Source organism: Monodon monoceros, unplaced genomic scaffold (assembly GCF_005190385.1).
Source record: "Monodon monoceros isolate NGI ecotype Baffin Bay Population unplaced genomic scaffold, NGI_Narwhal_1 Super_Scaffold_19, whole genome shotgun sequence".
NCBI lineage: Eukaryota > Metazoa > Chordata > Mammalia > Artiodactyla > Monodontidae > Monodon > Monodon monoceros.
The window spans coordinates 41,743,237-41,762,197 of record NW_021703775.1 but is presented as its reverse complement, the minus strand read 5'-3'; the positions used below and the strand labels follow the sequence as shown (position 1 = coordinate 41,762,197).

At 47.5% G+C, this 18,961-nt stretch overlaps 2 protein-coding genes across 4 annotated transcripts in view; both read left to right on the top strand.

Annotated features, from left to right (window-relative positions):
* Positions 1–12,600, top strand: part of LOC114900462 — a 105,957-nt gene extending 93,357 nt beyond the window's left edge. Inside the window, exons 4-5 of the mRNA XM_029231613.1 lie at positions 12,179–12,249; positions 12,361–12,600. Coding sequence (XP_029087446.1) covers positions 12,179–12,249; positions 12,361–12,600 — 311 coding nt within the window. The remainder of the gene's footprint in view (positions 1–12,178; positions 12,250–12,360) is intronic.
* Positions 12,601–12,764: 164 nt separating this feature from the next.
* The window catches only part of CCDC85A (coiled-coil domain containing 85A), a 204,331-nt gene continuing 198,134 nt past the window's right edge, over positions 12,765–18,961 (top strand). For 2 of the 3 annotated variants that reach the window (XM_029232005.1, XM_029232004.1), the window contains exon 1: positions 12,765–13,517. In XM_029232005.1, the coding sequence (XP_029087838.1) occupies positions 13,248–13,517 (270 nt within the window). In that variant the 5' untranslated portion in view covers positions 12,765–13,247. The remainder of the gene's footprint in view (positions 13,518–18,961) is intronic. The other variant, XM_029232006.1, reaches the window with a different exon arrangement.

The following is an 18,961-nucleotide window of genomic DNA, read 5'->3' as shown; positions in this document are numbered from 1 at the left end:
AGGGAATGAGAGGCACTTGGCACAGGGGCCTGAGCTGAGGGAGAAGCATGTGCAAAGGTCCTAACATGGGACTGACTTCGGTGTGTTAAAGGAAGCAGATAAAGTCAGTGTGGCTGAAGCAGAGTGAACAAGGGGGAAAGTCACAGAGATCAGGCCAGACAACCGACCGGAGGGAGGGGAGAACAGATGTGCAAGGCCTTCTAGGTCATTTTAAGGACTTTGGCTTTCATGGGGGTGGGGCACTGGAGAGCTTTGCACATTGGAGTGACATGATCTGCCTTATATTAACCTCTGTTGAGAACAGAACAAGGGTGACAAAGGAAGAGGCAGGGTGTGCAATTAGGAGGCTACAGCAATAATCCAGGCAAGGCGTGGTGGCGGCTTGGGTTAGGGTGACAACAACAGAAGTTGTGTGAAGCAGTCAGATTCCGAATATAGTTTGAAGGTAGAACAATCGGATTACAGATGATTAGACGAGGCTATGGGAGAGAAAGTCAAGGATGACTCCATGGTTTTGGTCTGTGTAACAGGGAGAATGGAGTGGTCATTTGCTGCAGGGGAAGGCTGGGGAAGGCTGCAGGGAGAGCAGTTTTAGAAGATTATTCTGAGTTCGGGTTTGGATGGGTTAGGTTGAGAAACCCACTGAATGTGCAACTATCGATGGAGGGAGAGTACACCAGGCTACGCTGGCAAGGAGATGGACGGGTGAGAACAACAGGGATGATGACGCTTCTTCCCTAGGAGGTTGAGGTCCAGGTTGTCTGAGTGGAGACTCAATTACAAAGGGCATTTGGAAGCCCAGTCCTTGATTTCTGGAGGGTAGGCTGACCTGGAACTGTTTTCCACTCACTATGATTAAGCAAAGACTTAATCAAGACTAGCTGTAAACACATCTCTACATGGCAGGCAAAAGGCCAGAATTTCACACTCTATGTGTGGAAAATCACCTAAAATCCCCGTCCTCAAAGCTCCTGCCTTCTTGGGTCTGAAATTCCTTTCCGGGTTTTCAGATCTCAGGGATGAACACAGAAAGTATATTTTAAGGCAAACCACGTTATGCTTATTCTTCCAGCATAAATAATTGCATTTCCACATCAGAGTCATGTTTGGTTTCTAAACCTGTCACCACAGCAAGAACTATATTCTCCAGTTTTCCCTGGTTGCAATGTTTGTATTTCTTAGCCAGCAACATCTAAACCTTTATTTTTTTCTTTTTTACTCACTTGGAACTGAGATTTATTCCGGCCCTTTGCTTTTTGAAACATTTATATTCCGTATGTGTGAACCTTATGTGGGGGAATTTTACACGCCACTCTCCCACCTTTTGAAGACCTGATAGAGGTAGGTTTTGTGTGCTTTCTGATGCCAGCCCTACACCACTGCTCTCCAGGCATCACACTTTCTGCTCCTAATTTTCTCACGTGTGTCGAACTTGACAGCACCCTGTCCGTGGCTGGTAAACAGTGAGTCATTCTGTGTGCCACTGCTCTGCACAAATGTCATTTCTGGGACTCAGTACTCACTGAATGCTTTGCCAGTTGTTATTTCTGTTTACCTCCCTGTTCATTTACATGATTCCTTATTTTGTGGACTCATTTTGGTTTTTGTCTTCCTCCTGATGTTTTCTTTTTTGATTTCCTCTGTTCTCTGATTCCTCGCTGAGGGGAAACTGAATGTGTCTCACAGACCTGCCAGTCCAGGGGAAAGCTGTGCTTCTCCCACTGAAAGGAAGGGTTCAACATTGCACCCTTGACCTATGTAAGTCATGTAACTCAGATGCATGTCTGCGTGCCCCGGGTAAAAAAATAAAAGGAGGCTTCATCTGAATAGCTCCTAAAATGAAGTACCCATTGTTGGGGTATTATATGGAGCTTAAACCGTGATCAGTCCAGAAATTGTGGGATTGAGGGAGCCACAAAGGTAAGACTTCGAGGTCCCTGGATCTGGAGAAGAGGAGGCCATTTCTTAGAGCAGTTCTTAACATGGTGGGCAGGGTCACGGCGTGTGCTTGTATAGATTGTGTTCTACACTACTTTACCCAGCTGATGGGCAGATGGGGGCTGGAATGTAGCCTGTGCTCCACCATGCACCTTACTTAATTTTATGTGTCAACTTGACTGGGCCATAGCGTGCCCAGATATTTGGCCACACATTATTCTACCTGTGTCTGTGAGAGTGTTTCTGGACGAAATTAATATCTGAATAGGTAGACTCAGTAAAGCAGATCTCTCTCCCCAGTGTGGGTGGCCCTCATCCAATCCACTAAATGCCACAATAGAACACAAAGGTGGAATAAGGGGAAATTTCCTCTCTGCCTGACTTTGAAATTTTTATTGTAGAATTGTAACTTTGTCTCATAGCAACAGGTGATAAGATATGGACACAAATATTCAAAGTTAACGCTCAGATAATCAGTTGAGCATTAAACATTCACAATATGCACGATTGTCATTCTTGGATATTACAGTAATTAAACCAACAGCTACTGTTTATTGAATGTTTTACATATCTGCAAAGAATTCTACTAAATTTTTTTTTTTTTTTTTTTTGCGGTATGCGGGCCTCTCACTGTTGTGGCCTCTCCCGTTGCGTAGCACAGGCTCCGGACGCGCAGGCTCAGCGGCCATGGCTCACGGGCCCAGCCGCTCTGCGGCATGTGGGATCTTCCCGGACCGGGGCACAAATCAGTGTCCCCTGCATCGGCAGGCGGACTCTCAACCACTGCGCCACCAGGGAGGCCCTCTACTAAAATTTTTTAAAACATATGTCCGTGGAAGCATTTCATTTCTTAGAAAAATTTGAATATGATAATTAGGAGCATAATTTCCTTAAAGAACAAACAGGAGATCCTGGCTAGAGCAGATTTTATTTTCTTTTATTTTTTTGAGAAAATGACCACATTTATTTGGATTATAATTATATATTTTAATCTAGTTTTCTACTCTCACTGTCCAAAGTCTCTTCTCTTCTAACTGCTCTAAAGGCAAGAATCCACACATACACAAATGCACGCACACACACACACAAACACACACACACACACTGTTTAATTCAGCAATTTTCTAAAAAGTCCTCAAAACTGCCCTTACTCAAGGCACTGGGGTATCACACAGATCACCACAAAAGAGGGTGAATATGAGGTCGTGCTTGCAGTATCTGACACATTGGCCTCAAAATAAGAATTATTGTTGGTGCCCATCCCCAGCAGGGGCTAAATGAGTGGCAATGATATTATGATGCCGTTGAGAGTTCTTTGTGCCCCAGGGAGAAGATGAAAGGCAATGAACCAGAGAACCAATGTTTTGTTTTTGTTTTGTTTTCAGCTGCTACCTAAACTGGTTTCATAATTTCTTGCACTTTTATGTAACCTTCCCTTTGGGCCATTTAATGCAGATTAAAGCAACAGTCAACCACACCTCCAACTCTGGAAAGACCCCCTTTTGAGGAATGGTACAGTCTACTTAGGAGCATTAATAACATTAATAAACCATTTTCTAAAGTTTTGTGATCTTCATTTTCACACCATCCTAGGAGGCTAAAGTTCTAGGCCAAGAATCTTTAAGAGAAAATGGTAGAAGCAGATCCCAGTCAACCCTTCAGAATCATCTTTACCTGACGTCTCTGCTTATCACAAATCCAATTCCAGTTCCCAAGGCTACACCCTGGGAGGGTCAGGAGGGAGTTTAGTGAACTCTCCTTGGCTCCAGTGAGCTCACATCCTCCTTGATCAAATGAGACATCCAGGAAGGAAAGAGAGGTTAAGCCCTATTTCCCTGGTCCCACCACCCTTAGATGTCATTGAGGCTTGAATAAGCCCACAATGGAATTTCCTCTAAGCTAAGGAATTCCAAAATTCTAAGGAATTTCCTGTAGTTCACCAAATGCCATTGGTTTAGGTCAGCCCTTCTCAAACTTTGAAGTTCTTATGAACTGCCTGGCGAGCTTGTCAAAAGGCAGATTCCCATTCAGTACTTGTGGAGTGGGGACAGAAATTCTGAATTCCTAGCGAGGTCTTTGGTGAAGACAATGCTGCTGGTCCATGGACAATAGTAAAGGCCCAGAGTGAAGTTAATTTATCAGGTACTTGATTCCTTTCCAGCTTTTTCTTTTGATGTCACCACTGTGTGGCTGTGGCCTCTGCTCCCTGTTGCTGCCATTTCTGGCCTCATTCCCCAACTATTGCTAAGAGAGGATTTAAAGTTGGTCTCCTATCACTCAAGCCTGCGTAGAATTCACTTGGCCATCCTTAGGTGGTCTAGCTTCTGGTTCTTTTACAAGCCCCCAAAAGATATATGTCACTTTCAGGTTCCAAGGAACTTGGAATGCATTTTCCAGAAAGTAGAATTCTTTGGCTGCCCTGAATATTCCCCCAGATTCCCACCATGGTGGTGGTCTTTGTCTCTCCGTCTTGCTGGGGAGTGTTAACTCACGGTGTATAAGAGGTAACATTAGCCCTGAATCTTATTCATGGCTTCTTGTGGATAGACAAGGGTACATATGCAAATAGGATTCACAAGATACTCTCAGGCATCCCAAAGGCCCAGAAATGAGTGTGTGAATTAGGTGGTTGCCATGACTCTCACTGCAAAGACAACAAATAAAAATTGTGTGAGGAGGCAGTCAGGGGCTCCCACATGCCGTTCTAATGATTGATCACGTCAGAGTCAGCCAAGAAGCAGCCTTTGAATACACATTTCCAGGACCTCACCCCAGACCAACTGAATCAGCATTCCGGTGTTGGGGGATTTGCACTGTTACAAAGCACAGAGTGATTAGCGGCTTGCTGTGCTGCTGAGCAAGTATTTAACACCTGCAATTTATCCAGTTACTAAAAGAGTTCCTGAGTACGTACCATGGGTCAGGCACAACACAAACACAATTCCTCCCTTCACGCCTTTCCCAGCTGCAAAATGGAGAGTAAACAAACAAAATAGAAATAATTGCAAATGAAAAGTGTTTATAAAGGAAACTAATAAGGCGATGAATCCACGATGAAGGAGTAGGTCCTTTTGATGACCTGATTAGTGATGGTGTCTCTGGGGCAGTGACATTAAGGCTGCGACATGAAGGGGTAGGAATTACCAGCAGCACAGTGGTGCTGAGGCACAGAGCATCGTATGCAAACGTCTCCATGGGAAAGCACATGCCTTAGCAACTTCTGTAGATGCTACCAGACAAACCAAAGAAAACAAGTTACAACTCCCTTCCTTGCAAACTGTTCTGCAATTAGGACTTCTTTACAAGTCCTAATTGGCAAATTAATATGGCAAAGGCATAAGGACTCTCTTTCTGTCACCTTCAGAGCCTGTTCTCATTCTTGGCTTGCTGGACTGCTGTTTCCAAAAACCTGGGTCTCACTGAATACCCCACTGAAGACCCCTATTCCACTTCCTGAAGGCTGTATCTAAGGTTGGGGGCCCAGAGAGTCACCTGCAGAGTCTTCAAACTCCTCCTGTTTCTTTTGGTGAAAATGATCATTAGAATGACACTCTACTTTAACTGTGTGAGTCTGGCCTGAGCCTTGGACTCCTCATCTGTAAAATGGGATAAAATGCCTGTCCCATAGTTGATTCAATAAGATTGTGTGCCTCGTCCATGAGAGTTCTCCAGTACAGTGTGACCACGGCACTTTGGAAGGTGCTGTTCTGAAAGGCAATGAGTGTACCTCAACTTTTGCTCTGTCATTTATCATTTTTAACTATATGGGGGCAATTATAAGCCAACATTCCAGGTTGTACTGATGCTGGCAGGAGACTGTCTGTCTGCCTAAGAGCAGACTTCCTAATCAAACTTGCACACCCTCAGGGCAGCTGATCTCTGTGTTAGGAGAAAAGCAATTTTATTGAGCAAAAGTGTGAAGAGGAATTTTCACTTGTGAGACTCTTAACTATGTCTATTTCAGGCAGCTGAGCAAAGGGACTGAAAACTTCCTGATTGTGTGGGTGTGGGTCTGCTCTGGGACAGACAGGGGTGGGCCAGTCTGCTGGAGTTTGCCTCGCAGGTCAGACCCGGTAGGCAGTTCCTGCTTTTAGCACTTTCTTCCTTTTTTCTACTCCTGGTGTTACTGCTTCTCAAAGACACGTCAAGGGACTAGGGCGGGCAGGCGGTACAGTGGACCAGTGGGCGTCTGGATGTTTGTGATCTGTCACTTCCCCAGATAGAGATGTCTCCTGGAGGAGGCCTTCCTTTCATGCTGTTCCTGAGTGCACACCACAGTCTGGGCACCCTGAAGACTGTGCTTCAGGTGCATCTGAGCGACCTTTGCTGATGCTCCCACAACCAACACTTTACCTGCCAGGTGTGGTGGAGGGTTCATCAATGAATAGACATGTCCCTGCCTCAAAAAGAAAAAATCAATAGGTATCCAACTAGCTATAAAAGAAGACAGGCTGTGATAATACAGATAAAAAGGAAGTGCTCTGTTATAATTGGTGCTGTATTAGTTTCCTATTGTGGCCTCAAAACTTAGTGTCTCTAAACAACAGAAATTTATTCTCTCACAGGAAGCCAGGAATCTGAAATGAGTCTTAGGGACTGAAATCAAAGTATCGGAAGGGCTGTGTTTCCTCCAGAGGCTCTAGGAAGAATCTGCTCCTTGACTCTTCCTGTTTCTATGCTGACTCTGCCAGCATTCCCTTACTTGTGGCCTCATCATTCCAGTCCCAGCTGGTGTGGTTATATAGCCCTCCCCTCTTCTGTGAAATCTGCCTCTGCCGCCCGCCTACAAGGATACATGTAATTGCATGTAGGGCCCCCTGGGATAAGCTAGGACCCTATCTCAAGATTCTTAATGTAATCCTATCTGCAAAGTCCTTTTATTTCCATGTAAGGTAACATTCACAGGTTCCAGGGATTAGCACATGGATATCTTTTGGGGTGTCATTATTCAGCCCACCACAGGTACCACTCTTTATTCCACTCCCTCCCCCCAACCAAATGGTCTACAGCTGTGCTGTCCAATTTGGAAGCCACTAGTCACATGTGGCTAAGGTAAAATACATGCTAGATTTTGAAAACTTACTATAAAAATGCAAAGCATCTCATTAATAATTGTTTATGTTGGTTATGTTGGTTACCTGTTGAACTAATATTTTGGATATTTAGGGTAAATGAACTCTATTATTAAAATTAGTGTCACCTGTTTGTTTTCACTTCTAAAAGCAACTATTAGAAAATTTAAAATTGCATTTGTGGCTTGCATTTGTGGTTTGTACTGTTTTTCTATTGGACAGTGTTCTACACAATCTACAACAGCAATTTTCAAACTGCCGCACAGCAGAATCATGTGGGGAGTTTAAAAAAAAACCAATGTGCACGCTGCACCCCAGACTTATTAAATCAGAAATCTCTAGGGAGAGAGGGCCAGGCATCAGCATGTTTTAAACACCCCAGGTCATTCCAGTATGTAACCAAGGCTGAGAATCCATGGAGTAGAGACCCGGAGGAGGGTTAATAGTGAAAATAGCACTAAAGGTCCAGGAATTACCACAAATGGGTATGCCCATTTCCTTTACAAACGACAGAAAATAGGGGCTCCTTGAAGTACCCTCTGCTTTCACTGAGATGCACACCTCCCCCACCCACAGAGCGCAGCTGTGAGCCTGGAGGTGTGGGAGGAGGACAGAGGAGCTGTTCCCTCCCCTGAGCCAGAAGACACTAGGGATCTCAACACTGGGGGTCTGGCTGGCTGGACCTCTCTTCCTTTCGCAGTTTCTGCCCTAGTACTTGGTAGAACAAAGTGCAATAAAACCTAGCAAGCTCCTAAATATTCCATTTGTGGGGCTGGATCAAGGCAAAGCACTTCCGCAGTGGCTTGCAGTGGAAACATGTTTTGGAGGCAACTAGCAGTAACATCCACCACCTCCAGAGGTTCCTCACCGGAGCTGGGATTCCCAGCTACTTCGTGGCTCCACACATGGCCGTGTTCTCTGGCTCTGGACTCAGAATTAGGGAGCAAAGCCAAGATCCGTTGCACTTCCACTGAGTTTTGAAGTGTTGTTTGGGAAAGTCGTTCTTGGTGGAACAAGATAGGAGGTTTCAATGGCTGCTTGTGTTACTTGACACAACACAGATACAGTGAGATGAGCCGCAGCCTTGTTCATGCAGTGCCATAACTCACTCTGGCATCATCAGAGAATAAACCTGTCACCTGAGTGCATTTTGTAGCCATTTGAGACGAGCTCATCAAAGCACCATATTACCCTACGTTTAAACAATTTTGAAAACTTTTCTAAACTGCAGATCACTCCTTTGACTTCTAAGATAGCAAATACCAAATAGTAATTAATATTTTAAAAGGAATAGGCATTCCAAACCAGGGGGATAAAAAATTCTGAACAAAAGCCTCTAGCAAACTTGTTCCCTCCCTCCTTCTCTCCTTTCCTTATTGAGTGCGGACTCTAGGTAGGAAGCAGGCCTTGTCTTCACAGAATTTAGGGGCTAATAGAGGGAGAAGACGTCAAAGTAAATGGGAGAGAAAACATATAGGGTCTATGATTGAAGACAAGACCTCTCTTTCCCTTTTGTCCCTTTCTTCCTTTCCTTTTTTTGTTTTTGTAAAATTTTTTTGTTTGCGGTACGTGGGCCTCTCACTGTTGTGGCCTCTCCCGTTGCGGAGCACAGGCTCCGGACACGCAGGCTCAGCGGCCATGGCTCACGGGCCTAGCCGCTCCGCAGCATGTGGGATCTTCCCGGACCGGGGCACGAACCCGTGTCCCCTACAATGGCAGGCAGACTCTCAACCACTGCGCCACCAGGGAAGCCCCCTCTTCCTTTCTTTATTGCCGTGTGTGGTGTGTGTGTGTGTACACACGTATATGTGCTTATAGATGTATGTATCTGGTAACTTACAAAGATACATACAGAGCAAGGTAAAAAAGAAATGTGGAAATTTGGAGAAGGAAATTTGAAAGTAAAAACATGATGGAAGTCAGAATTAGTCAAAAACATTATACTCCTGAAGTCTTGTCTAAGTAACTGAATGTGGGCCACAAGTTTGGATCTGACTTCCCAGCACCCAGCGCAAAGAGGAATACACACCAGTTGCATAATTCAGTCTTTGGAAGATTAAAACTAATGCGTTGCCAAGAAACCTCATGGATTAGGGTGCAGTGTCATGACAAGGCATTGTGGGATATACTCAGCAATGTCCTCAAAAACATCTCCCATTGCACCGAGGAGTTCTGTAGGGCATGATGGGAGCCTGTAGGGTTTGGAGAAAACAGAAAAGATAGAATATTAAATTCTGGCTGGAGCTAAACTTTCTGCTAGGATTGAGCTGGGTTAGTCTGAGTCTCTACCTATAATTTTCTGTAGTTTGATATTCTATTTTAAATGCTGAGCTAGGGGTATGCACTGGAGGTTATGGGAGTGGAGAGGGATACTCACTTCTGCCTCCACTGGAGAAGTGTGGGCTGATGCCAGAGACCTGGAGGAGATGTTGCCCATGGAAGGATACACTGTGAGTTGTCCAGGGGAAAAAGGCGGGGAAGGCATTGAGAGAACAGCGTCAGTGGGGCACAGAGGTATAGAAAGTGCCCATAGCTACGGGCAGCTTGGCACTGGATAAGTATGAAATATGAGGCAACGTAGGGTGGGGGGGCGGGCTGGAGAAGCAGGCAAGGGCAGACTGTGCCCGTCTTCTGTGCTCTGGTAAGGAATGTGGCTTTGCTCTGTGGAGAGATACTGAGATGCCACTGAAGAGATTTAGGCAGGGGAGTTGTATCTGCTATCGATAGCATTCATGCTGCACAATGAATCTCCCCCAAACTCGGTGGCCTAATAACAATCACACATTCTTGCACACAGATCTGAGTCTGTGAGGGGAGGGTGGCCGTGCTTCAGGGTGGCCCTGTGTGAGGCCCAGACTGAAGCCAAACAGCCACCCAAAGTTAGCTCTTTTCCCCGTGAAGTGTGGAAGTACAGGAGGGTGAGTTCTCACCAGAGAAGGGGTACACCCTCAGGTGCACCCACTCTCCAGTAGCAAAGCAAGTCCTGTGGCCAAGCACAATATCATCAAGAGAGGATAAACTCTGCCCCCCTCAGTGGGAGCTACTGCAAAGTTGCATGGCAGAGATGGTATGAATTATACAGGGAGGTTGTGAAGAATTATGAACAATGATTCAATCTACCTTAGGGGAGACGCAGCTGGACTTGACTTTTTAGGTAGTTCACTTGGGCAGTTCTGTGGAAACCAAATTCGAGACAGGTGATACTGAAGTCAGATGGACCCGTGAGGATGGTCAGGTGAGACCTAGTGAGAATCTGGGTTGGATGATTCGTGAGCTGTGATGGAACAGTTAGTTCAAAACAACAAATGAGGTAAAACCATCAGGACCTAATGACTTAGAGTCATTTATGGCTGGTTTTGAGCTACCTCCATTTACTGTATACAGAGTCCACTGCTAAGGTTTGCATATGAAATTGTTAGTTGCCTATCCAATATTTGTTTTCTTATTTCTTATTAAAACAACTTTGATTTTACTTGTGGCATTGATATGGTTAACTTAAAAAAATTACCTAGCTTCACTTGAAGCTGCGAGGTGGTCAGATGGCAAACCCGGGCTATTAGGATATAAGTGAGGGTCATATTACCAGGTGAACTTGTGCCATTTGCTTCTACCTTCTTCCTGCCTCAAATGTAGATGGATGGCTGGAGCTCCATGTATAAGCAGACGCCCACAGTTCAAACTCTTATTGTTCAAGGGTCAACAGTACTAGAGGATGCTGGGTGCGGGGGACCGTGGGTCAATGTGATGAGGCCATCTGTCTGCTAACTGGTACTTATTGAAGTTAGGCTTCTCCCTCCCAGAGAGATATATCATCCCTGATGATCGATCATCCTTGGATCCAAGGATCATCATCCTTGATGATCACATTTCAAAGGGATGGCTCCCAGGTCCTTGAGAAAGAATTCCTGGGTGGTAAAACTGGTGAGAAGCTGGGAGATGATCGACAGTTCAAGGGTGCAGAGAAAGAATTTACAATGGAAAGTTTTCTAAAGTAAATGTTCTACGTAAAGGGAGGTCAGGGACCTTTGGTCAGGAAGAAACCTGTCTGAAGTGTAGTCAAGCTGAGGGGAACTTGAAGGCCATCTAGGTCAGAGGGCAACACCACCTTGCAGGCTGTCCAGGAAGTCTGGTCTCAGAAGTCCTCAAGTGATCATTTCTTAACAGGTGGCAGCTTTATCAGGGGACACACACTGACCAGCTGGTAAGGGTCTCTGACTTAGATTCTCATCCTACTGGATGGAGATGACTACCTCTGCACTCCGGTTTTCTGAAGCCCCCTGGGGGCAAATCCCTGCAGTTTTCTGACCCTGTCTCCATCCTGGAGAGGAGAGAATTCACCTAAGTGACATGCCAGGACCAAATACATCCAATTCTTCAGGCAAAAAAACATGTTTTCAGCTAAGAGATGATTCCATGCGACTTCGTGTGAGAGTAGAACTGGGGAGGGGAAGGGACTCTTTTTTTTTTTTTTTTTCCGGTACGCGGGCCTCTCGCTGTTGTGGCCTCTCCCGTTGCGGAGCACAGGCTCCGGACGCGCAGGCTCAGCGGCCATGGCTCACGGGCCCAGCTGCTCCGCGGCATGTGGGATCCTCCCGGACCGGCGCACGAACCCGTGTCCCCTGCATCGGCAGGTGGACTCTCAACCGCTGCGCCACCAGGGAAGCCCAGGGGAAGGGACTCTTGTAGCCCAAAGTTAGTACTCAGGGACACAGAGTACCCTTTCCAGAAATTACCATCATAAACAGCCAAGGCAGTAGTAATACAGGGCAGCCTGCGGCACAGAGGAAAATGAAAATCTCCTTGGCTGGCATTTCAGCTTGTCTAAGGGGCCGTGCTTTGCTCAGAGGGGAGATGACTGTGCTGACCTTAAAATCCAGGTTTCGGGAAGCAAGAGATGAAGGTTTTTGTTTTTCCCTTAATTAAGGCTTTGGCGTTTTTCAAACAAAAATAGAAAAGATTCAGAACCTCCCCTTAAGCTTCGTTACAAAGTCGTTGATTTTTAGAAAAGATAAAGGCCTTGGGTGAGGGTAGGGGTGGATGGTCCCTAAAGAGTATTGCCCAGAAGCCTCTTTTTCCCCTTCTTAGAGTATAGGGGTTTTCTTAAACGTTTCTTCCCCAAAGCCCTCCCCCGTTGCTTCTGCCATCGACCTCTTCTTCCATTCTCCAAGGTACAGTCAGACGGTTACCCTTCAGGTCCTGCTACGCCTCTTTCCTGAACCTCAATTTCTCAAAATACCAGGTATCTTTCATTTTGCTCGCAGCTGTTTCCCCTGCCCGGTGACGAGCCTGGCGTGCAGGGGGCGGAGGGAGCTGCTTCTGCCACACGGTGGCGCGCGCGCGCCTCCCAAAGACCGAGTGTCACAGCTTCTTATACTTCTCCCCCTCCCACCCCCCACCCCCTACCCCGACCCGCGCCCGGGCGCTGAAGAAGCCGCGCCCACGGCCTTGCCCGGCGGGACAGCGCACAGCGCGCTTCGTGATCCCAGCGGGCGGGCGAGCGGCTGCAGCAGCTTGCAGCCCGCGTGGGAGGTGTGGCCGGCTGCGGGCTGCCCCGGCTTCAGGCTCCTCCTCTTGCCGGTCCAGCCTTTAAACGCCCGCCCCCGCCCCCACCGCTCGGCGCTGCAAATCCTAGGCTTCCCCTAGCAGCCTGGGAGCGGTAGCGGGCGCAGCAAAGGCGGCAGGAGGAGCGCAGCCGGCCGGCCGCGCCAGTCCCTCGGGCAGCGGCGGCGGCGGCGCTGGATTAGCTCCCGAGGTGCCGCGGAGCCCGGCGCTCCCCGGCGGGGCTAGGAGAGGAGAGAAGCGGGGGCTGCAGCTGGGCAAGGGGGAGGAAAGTGAGCGTGTGTGAGTGCGTGTGTGCCAGAGTGTGGGGGGCGACAGGCTCGAATTAGGGCGGCAGAGAGGGCAGGGGAACCGGGGTGCGGTCCCCTAGGGTCTCCCGCGGCGGCGCCAGCTTCACGGCGCCCCTCACCATGGACTTGCGCGGAGTTGGGATGTGCCTTGGCCGCAGCGCGCGGGTGGCTGCCCGGCCCTGGGGGTGCGCGGGCGCGCGCACAGGGATGGCGAGGTAGGATGGCGGTCCAGCGCGACCCCTGCCGCCCCAACCCAGTGGCCCCCGGGCGGTGCAGCTGACTCGTTGGAGCGCACTGGGGTGTGGGCGGAGGCGGCCCAGCCGTGCCCGCGCCTTCGGGAGTTGCTTTGCCTCTTCCACCCACTCGCACCTGCCGTCTCGCGGATACCATGTCGAAGGCGGCCGGAGGCTCATCGGCGGCGGCTGCGGCGGCGGAAAGTTGTCCCCCAACCTCTGCCAGCCCGTCTGCGGCCACTGCCGTGGAGGACCTGTCCAAAGTGTCGGACGAGGAGCTGCTGCAGTGGAGCAAGGAGGAGCTGATCCGCTGCCTGCGGCGCGCGGAGGCGGAGAAGGTGAGCGCGATGCTGGACCACAGCAACCTCATCCGCGAGGTCAACCGCCGCCTGCAGCTGCACCTCGGCGAGATCCGTGGGCTCAAGGTGAGCGCCGGGCTCGGCGGGGCGGGGAGCCGGGCGCCCTGGGGAGGTGGGACCAGGCAAACTTTCCCCCCTTCCGTCAACAGGTTATTCCCCCGCCCCCCATTCTCCCTGTCAGCATCCCCTGCTCCCCTTTCCCAGCCCTTTGGAAACTTTTCCAAACTTTGTAGACGTTTGGTTCCCTCCTCTTCCCCCTATGGGGCGCACTAGCGTCGAGCTCGTGGTCCTCCGTGGCCGGAGGAGCGGGCGCCAAGGATGCTGAAAGGCTGGGAGGGGAGCGATGGGTACGCGGAAGCTTTAATTTTCCAGGAAGCCGGGAAAATCAGTGCTTTGGAGAGCCGGGTTACGGCCAGGCAGGGGAAAAAACGAGCGAAGGAGCGAGTCCAGAGCATCTTTGCCCTTGGGGATCCGTGATACGATATGGCTGCTCTGGCGCCACGACTTCTCCGTGGGGCAGAGGGTGAGGAAAGGGCGCCGATGCAGGGAAGTGGTGCTGGCGGGGCGCCCAGGGTGAAGCCGCGGCGCCACCCTCGTAACTTGGCTATGTCGCATGGTGCAGAGGAGCTTACCTCTTCTTTCACATTCTGTTTTCTACCTGCTCCGATGCTTTCCTTTTCCTCGAGTTCGGCTGGCGTCGTCTGGCGTCGTCTGGGGTGGCCTGACCGTCCCATTTACCCCCAATTTGATTATAATTTCGTCTAGCTGGGAGGGGAAGGACAGAGGGTCTCAGTTTAGGAAGCACAGGGTTTTGAAAGTGTACCTTAAGTGTCATCCAGTCATGCTTTCCTTTGGAGCCAATCCTCCCTCTTTGCTCTTAGGGGGAAAAAAAGAACAAAAGAAAAACAAAACAATAAAACCCCAACCCCCCACCAACTTTCTTTTCCCCTTGGAGTGTTCTGAGTGTGCCAGCAATGTGCCAGCCCGGCTGGCTGCAGCAGATGGGTGGAGGGGAACCGCCCTGCGCGAGTGTACTGCAAAACTTCCTCTCCTCACCGCTTGCACTGGTGCCTCCTGGTATGCCTTCCTCTCATTGTTCTTTTTTTGTTTATAGGAAGCCAGACACAAACGAAATCGCTGCAGGGACCTCGGGGAGCAAATTCCCGCAGGCACATGCTGTTCTTGTCCCCTTTCCACTCCCACCCCACTTCTCAGGCAGTAGACACTTTCTTAATTGCCTCAGCGGCTCCAGCCCTTGGATTCAGGGGCAAAGGGGAGTGGGAGGGGGAGAACTGCTAGATGCTCACCTGGGTGCTGGGCCCAGTGCAGGTGGAGAAGGCCCTCCCCTGAGGCTCCAGTTGACTGTCATATATAGTCCCTAGAGCAGATGCAGTTAGGAGGATCTCTTAGAAAAATCCCAAGCCTTACTCTCTCCTTTGGCTTAATTCGTTACTAACAGACTATTAAGTACCAGACTCTTGGATTAGAGGCAGGACCGTGTAGGGGGAAGATCATCTCAGAGGTGGGTCTGCATCTAGAATCCTCATTTGGCCAGGAGGGTGAGCCTGGGTAATTTCTCAGAGCCTTATTTTACTCATCAGTAAAATGCAAATCATAATAACCACCTCCTAGGGGGGTGTGACAATAAATTATAATTTAGGTGAAGGTTTAATTCTGGACTTGACTGCAAAAAATGGTAGTTATTGTCTCCAGGAGATGATGCGTAAGTGTACGTAAAGCCATGCATCTCCTGGATCTGGGTTTCCGTGGCAAAGCTGGACACAAATATAGTTCGTAACCCTCCAATTTAATCTTCTTTCATGGCTTGAACTATACTGCAACTTGGAAGAGTTTGTAATTAATTTCCTAGAGATTTTGATAGTATGGAGCATTGACATAAGAGCTTAGAAATACTTGGAAGTTCTTTTAGGTTGTGTGGATTGCCTGTGGGGGTCTGTGTGTGAGTGGTGTGGGGGAGGGGAGGACCGGGTCTTCATTCCAGTAACCTCATTTAGGGAAGTACCTATCAGGCCAGTTAAGAGTGGTTACACCTCAAGTAAGAGTCTCCTTGTTGTCTAGATTCGTGACCTGGCATTAAAAGACTTTCCAGTCCACTTCCTTATCAAGTTCAGAAATGATGGGGGTTGGTTACTTTCTGATGCAGCCCCTTCTCCTCATTCCCATCATCCTGGGGCAGCCACATGGTGGCCCCTCCTAAGCCTCTGGCCAACTCTGAGGGGCAAGCCTTCTTCCTTCCCTTCCACATATCGGCTCAGAGCTTCCCTAGACACCATAGTGATCCATAAATGTGGTTGACTGAATAAGTGATAGTACGTTTCACTTTATTTTTTTATTAATTTTTATTAGGGTATAGTTGCTTTACAATGTTGTGTTAGTTTCTACTGCACAGCCAAATGGATCAGCCATACGTGTACATATATTCCCTCCCTTTTGGATTTCCCTCCCATTTAGGACACCACAGTGCATTAAGTAGAGTTTCCTCTATACAGTATGTTCCCATCAGTTGTCTGTTTTATACATAGTATCAATAGTGAGACTTAGAGAACAAATGTATGGATACCAAGGGGGAAAAGGAAAGGGGTGGGAGGAAATGGGAGATAACGATAGTACATTTAAAATTTATTTTCATTTAATTGGAAGGAAGGGATTTTCTTTCTTTCTTTTTTTTTTTTTTTTTTTGCCTCTGTTGGTTTGGGACTCTCAGCTGAAGACTGTAAATTTAGGGTAATTAAGGCCATAACACTTTTCTTTCTTATGCCTCTTTCTGTGAGCTGCCTTTGAAATTGCATCTAAATATTTTCAAGGCTTCTAGGTGGTACTGTGGCTGTGGACATTGGGGAATGGGAGCATCGTTCTTTTCCTTTGAGGGGACTGTGACTCTGTCCCAGCACTGGCTGACTTGTTTGTGTTTAAACATTTAGGAGGTAGTGCAGGGTGGGAAAAAGAAAGGTTTTGGAGTCTGACAATTTGGGTAGCTTGGGCAAATAACCTTTTTGAGCCTCCGTTTTCTCATCTGCTAAATGGGGATATTATTTCCACTTGAGGTATGAAGATTAAATGATACATAGATGAAGAAACCCCAGTGAGGTTAAATAGCTTTCTTAAGGTCACACAGATATGAAATGTTCCAAATAAGCTGATTTTCTTTTCTTTTGGCTAGTTGACATTCTCTGGTTAGAATGTGTCATCCTAAAAGGGGTTGGAGAAAGGAGATTCCGGTTAGGGTGCTGCTGTTGAAAGGGATGGATTCCTGAGAACCATGTTCGTGCACTTCTGAGCATATACCAACACTCAGACTGCTCTGGCCTGGAATTTTCTGGGGGCGGGGGCGGGAATTGGGGGCAATTCAATCTCTATAGATTTTTTATCTGCAGCACATTAATTTTCTTCCTCACTCGCCAACACACCAATTCCCCATCCTGCAATGATGGAAAAATAACAAATTAAAACAATTCTTTAACCACAGTTATAGTACTTGAGAACCTTATGTATGAAATTTGGGATGATATGAATTTCCGGTGATTATGGATTTAATCTTTTAAAAGCCCCCTTTAGACAGATGGGCAACATCTAGTAGCCTGCTGCAATGTTAAAAAAGACACTGTTTTGAAAAAGACGGCCCAAGTCCTAAAGTGATAGATTTGAAAACACTAGCTCACAAGGTTATTATCAGGCTGGTTGCTTAGCTGTTCATTAGAAGGCAGAGGAAATAGCTCATAATTGGAGAGTAAATAATATTTGCAAGAATAATAACGGAAAAAAAGGAACTGTGATAAAACTGAATGGGCTAATACACGCCCCTTCTACCCCAACTAGAGTTCTGAGAAGTACAGTTGACACTTGAAAACACAGGCTTGAACTGCACAGGTCCACTTTTACAGGGATATTTTCACTACTAAATACTGCAGTGCTACTATCCGCTGGTGGTTGAATCCATGATTGTGGATCTGGTGTACGGAGGTCCGACTATAAGTTACATGGCTTTTCAACTTGGCCAAGTGTCAGCACCACTAATCCCCAGTTTGCTCAGGGGTCAACTGTATATATTTCACTCCATTTGGGAAGGAGCCCATGGTGGCACAAGTCCTATTTACTTCCCAGTTCTGGAGAAAACAGGAATAGTTGTAGGATACTCAAAGGGGAATATTTTCACGTGGAAATTCAGTTAGATGAAGAAGAACATGACGAACTTTCTATGAAATGGGAGGATTCAGCTAAATGTGGAAGAATTTTTGAAGCTGAGAATGATTTTTCTTTTAACATCTTTTTTTTTTTTTTATTTTTGCGGTACATGGGCCTCTCACTGTTGTGGCCTCTCCCGTTGCGGAGCACAGGCTCCGGACGCGCAGGCTCAGCGGCCATGGCTCACGGACCCAGCCGCTCTGCGGCGTGTGGGATTTTCCCGGACCGAGGCACAAACCCTTGTCCCTGGCATCGGCAGGCGGACTCTCAACCACTGCGCCACCAGGGAAGCCCTAACATCTTTATTGGAGTATAATTGCTTTACAATGGTGTGTTAGTTTCTGCATTATAACAAAGTGAATCAGCTCTACGTATACATATATCCCCATATCCCCTCTCTCTTGTGTCTCCCTCGCACCCTCCCTATCGCACCCCTCTAGGTGGTCACAAAGCACCGAGCTGATCTCCCTGTGCTATGCAGCTGCTTCCCACTAGCTATCTGTTTTACATGTGGTAGTGTATATATGTCCATGCCACTCTCTCACTTTGTCCCAGCTTACCCTTCCCCCTCCCCGTGTCCTCAAGTCCATTCTCTACATCTGCGTCTTTATTCCTGTCCTGCCCTTAGTTTCTTCAGAACCATTGTTTTTAAAATTCCATATATAAGTGTTAGCATACGGTATTTTTCTCTTTCTGACTTACTTCACTCTGTATGATGGATTCTAGGTCCATCCACCTCACTACAAATAACAATTTCATTTCTTTTTATGGCTGAGTAATATCCCATTGTATATATGCCACATCTTCTTTATCCATTCATCTGTCGATGGACACTTAGGTTGCTTCCATCTCCTGGCTATTGTAAATAGAGCTGTAATGAACATTTTGGTGCATGACTCTTTTTGAATTATGGTTTTCTCAGGGTACATGCCCAGTAGTGGGATTGCTGGGTCATATGGTAGTTCCATTTTTAGTGTTTTAAGGAACCTCCATACTGTTCTCCCTAGTGGCTGTATCAATTTACATCCCCACCAACAGTGCAAGAGGGTTCCCTTTTCTCCACACCCTCTCCAGCATTTATTGGTGTAGATTTTTTGATGATGGCCATTCTGACCAGTGTGAGGTGATACCTCATTGTAGTTTTGATTTGCATTTCTCTAATGATTAGTGATGTTGAGCATCCTTTCATGTGTTTGTCGGCAATCTGTATGTCTTCTTTGAAGAAATGTCTGGTTAGGTCTCCTGCCCATTTTTGGATTGGGTTGTTTGTTTTTTTGATACTGAGCTGCATGAGCTGTGAAGCTGAG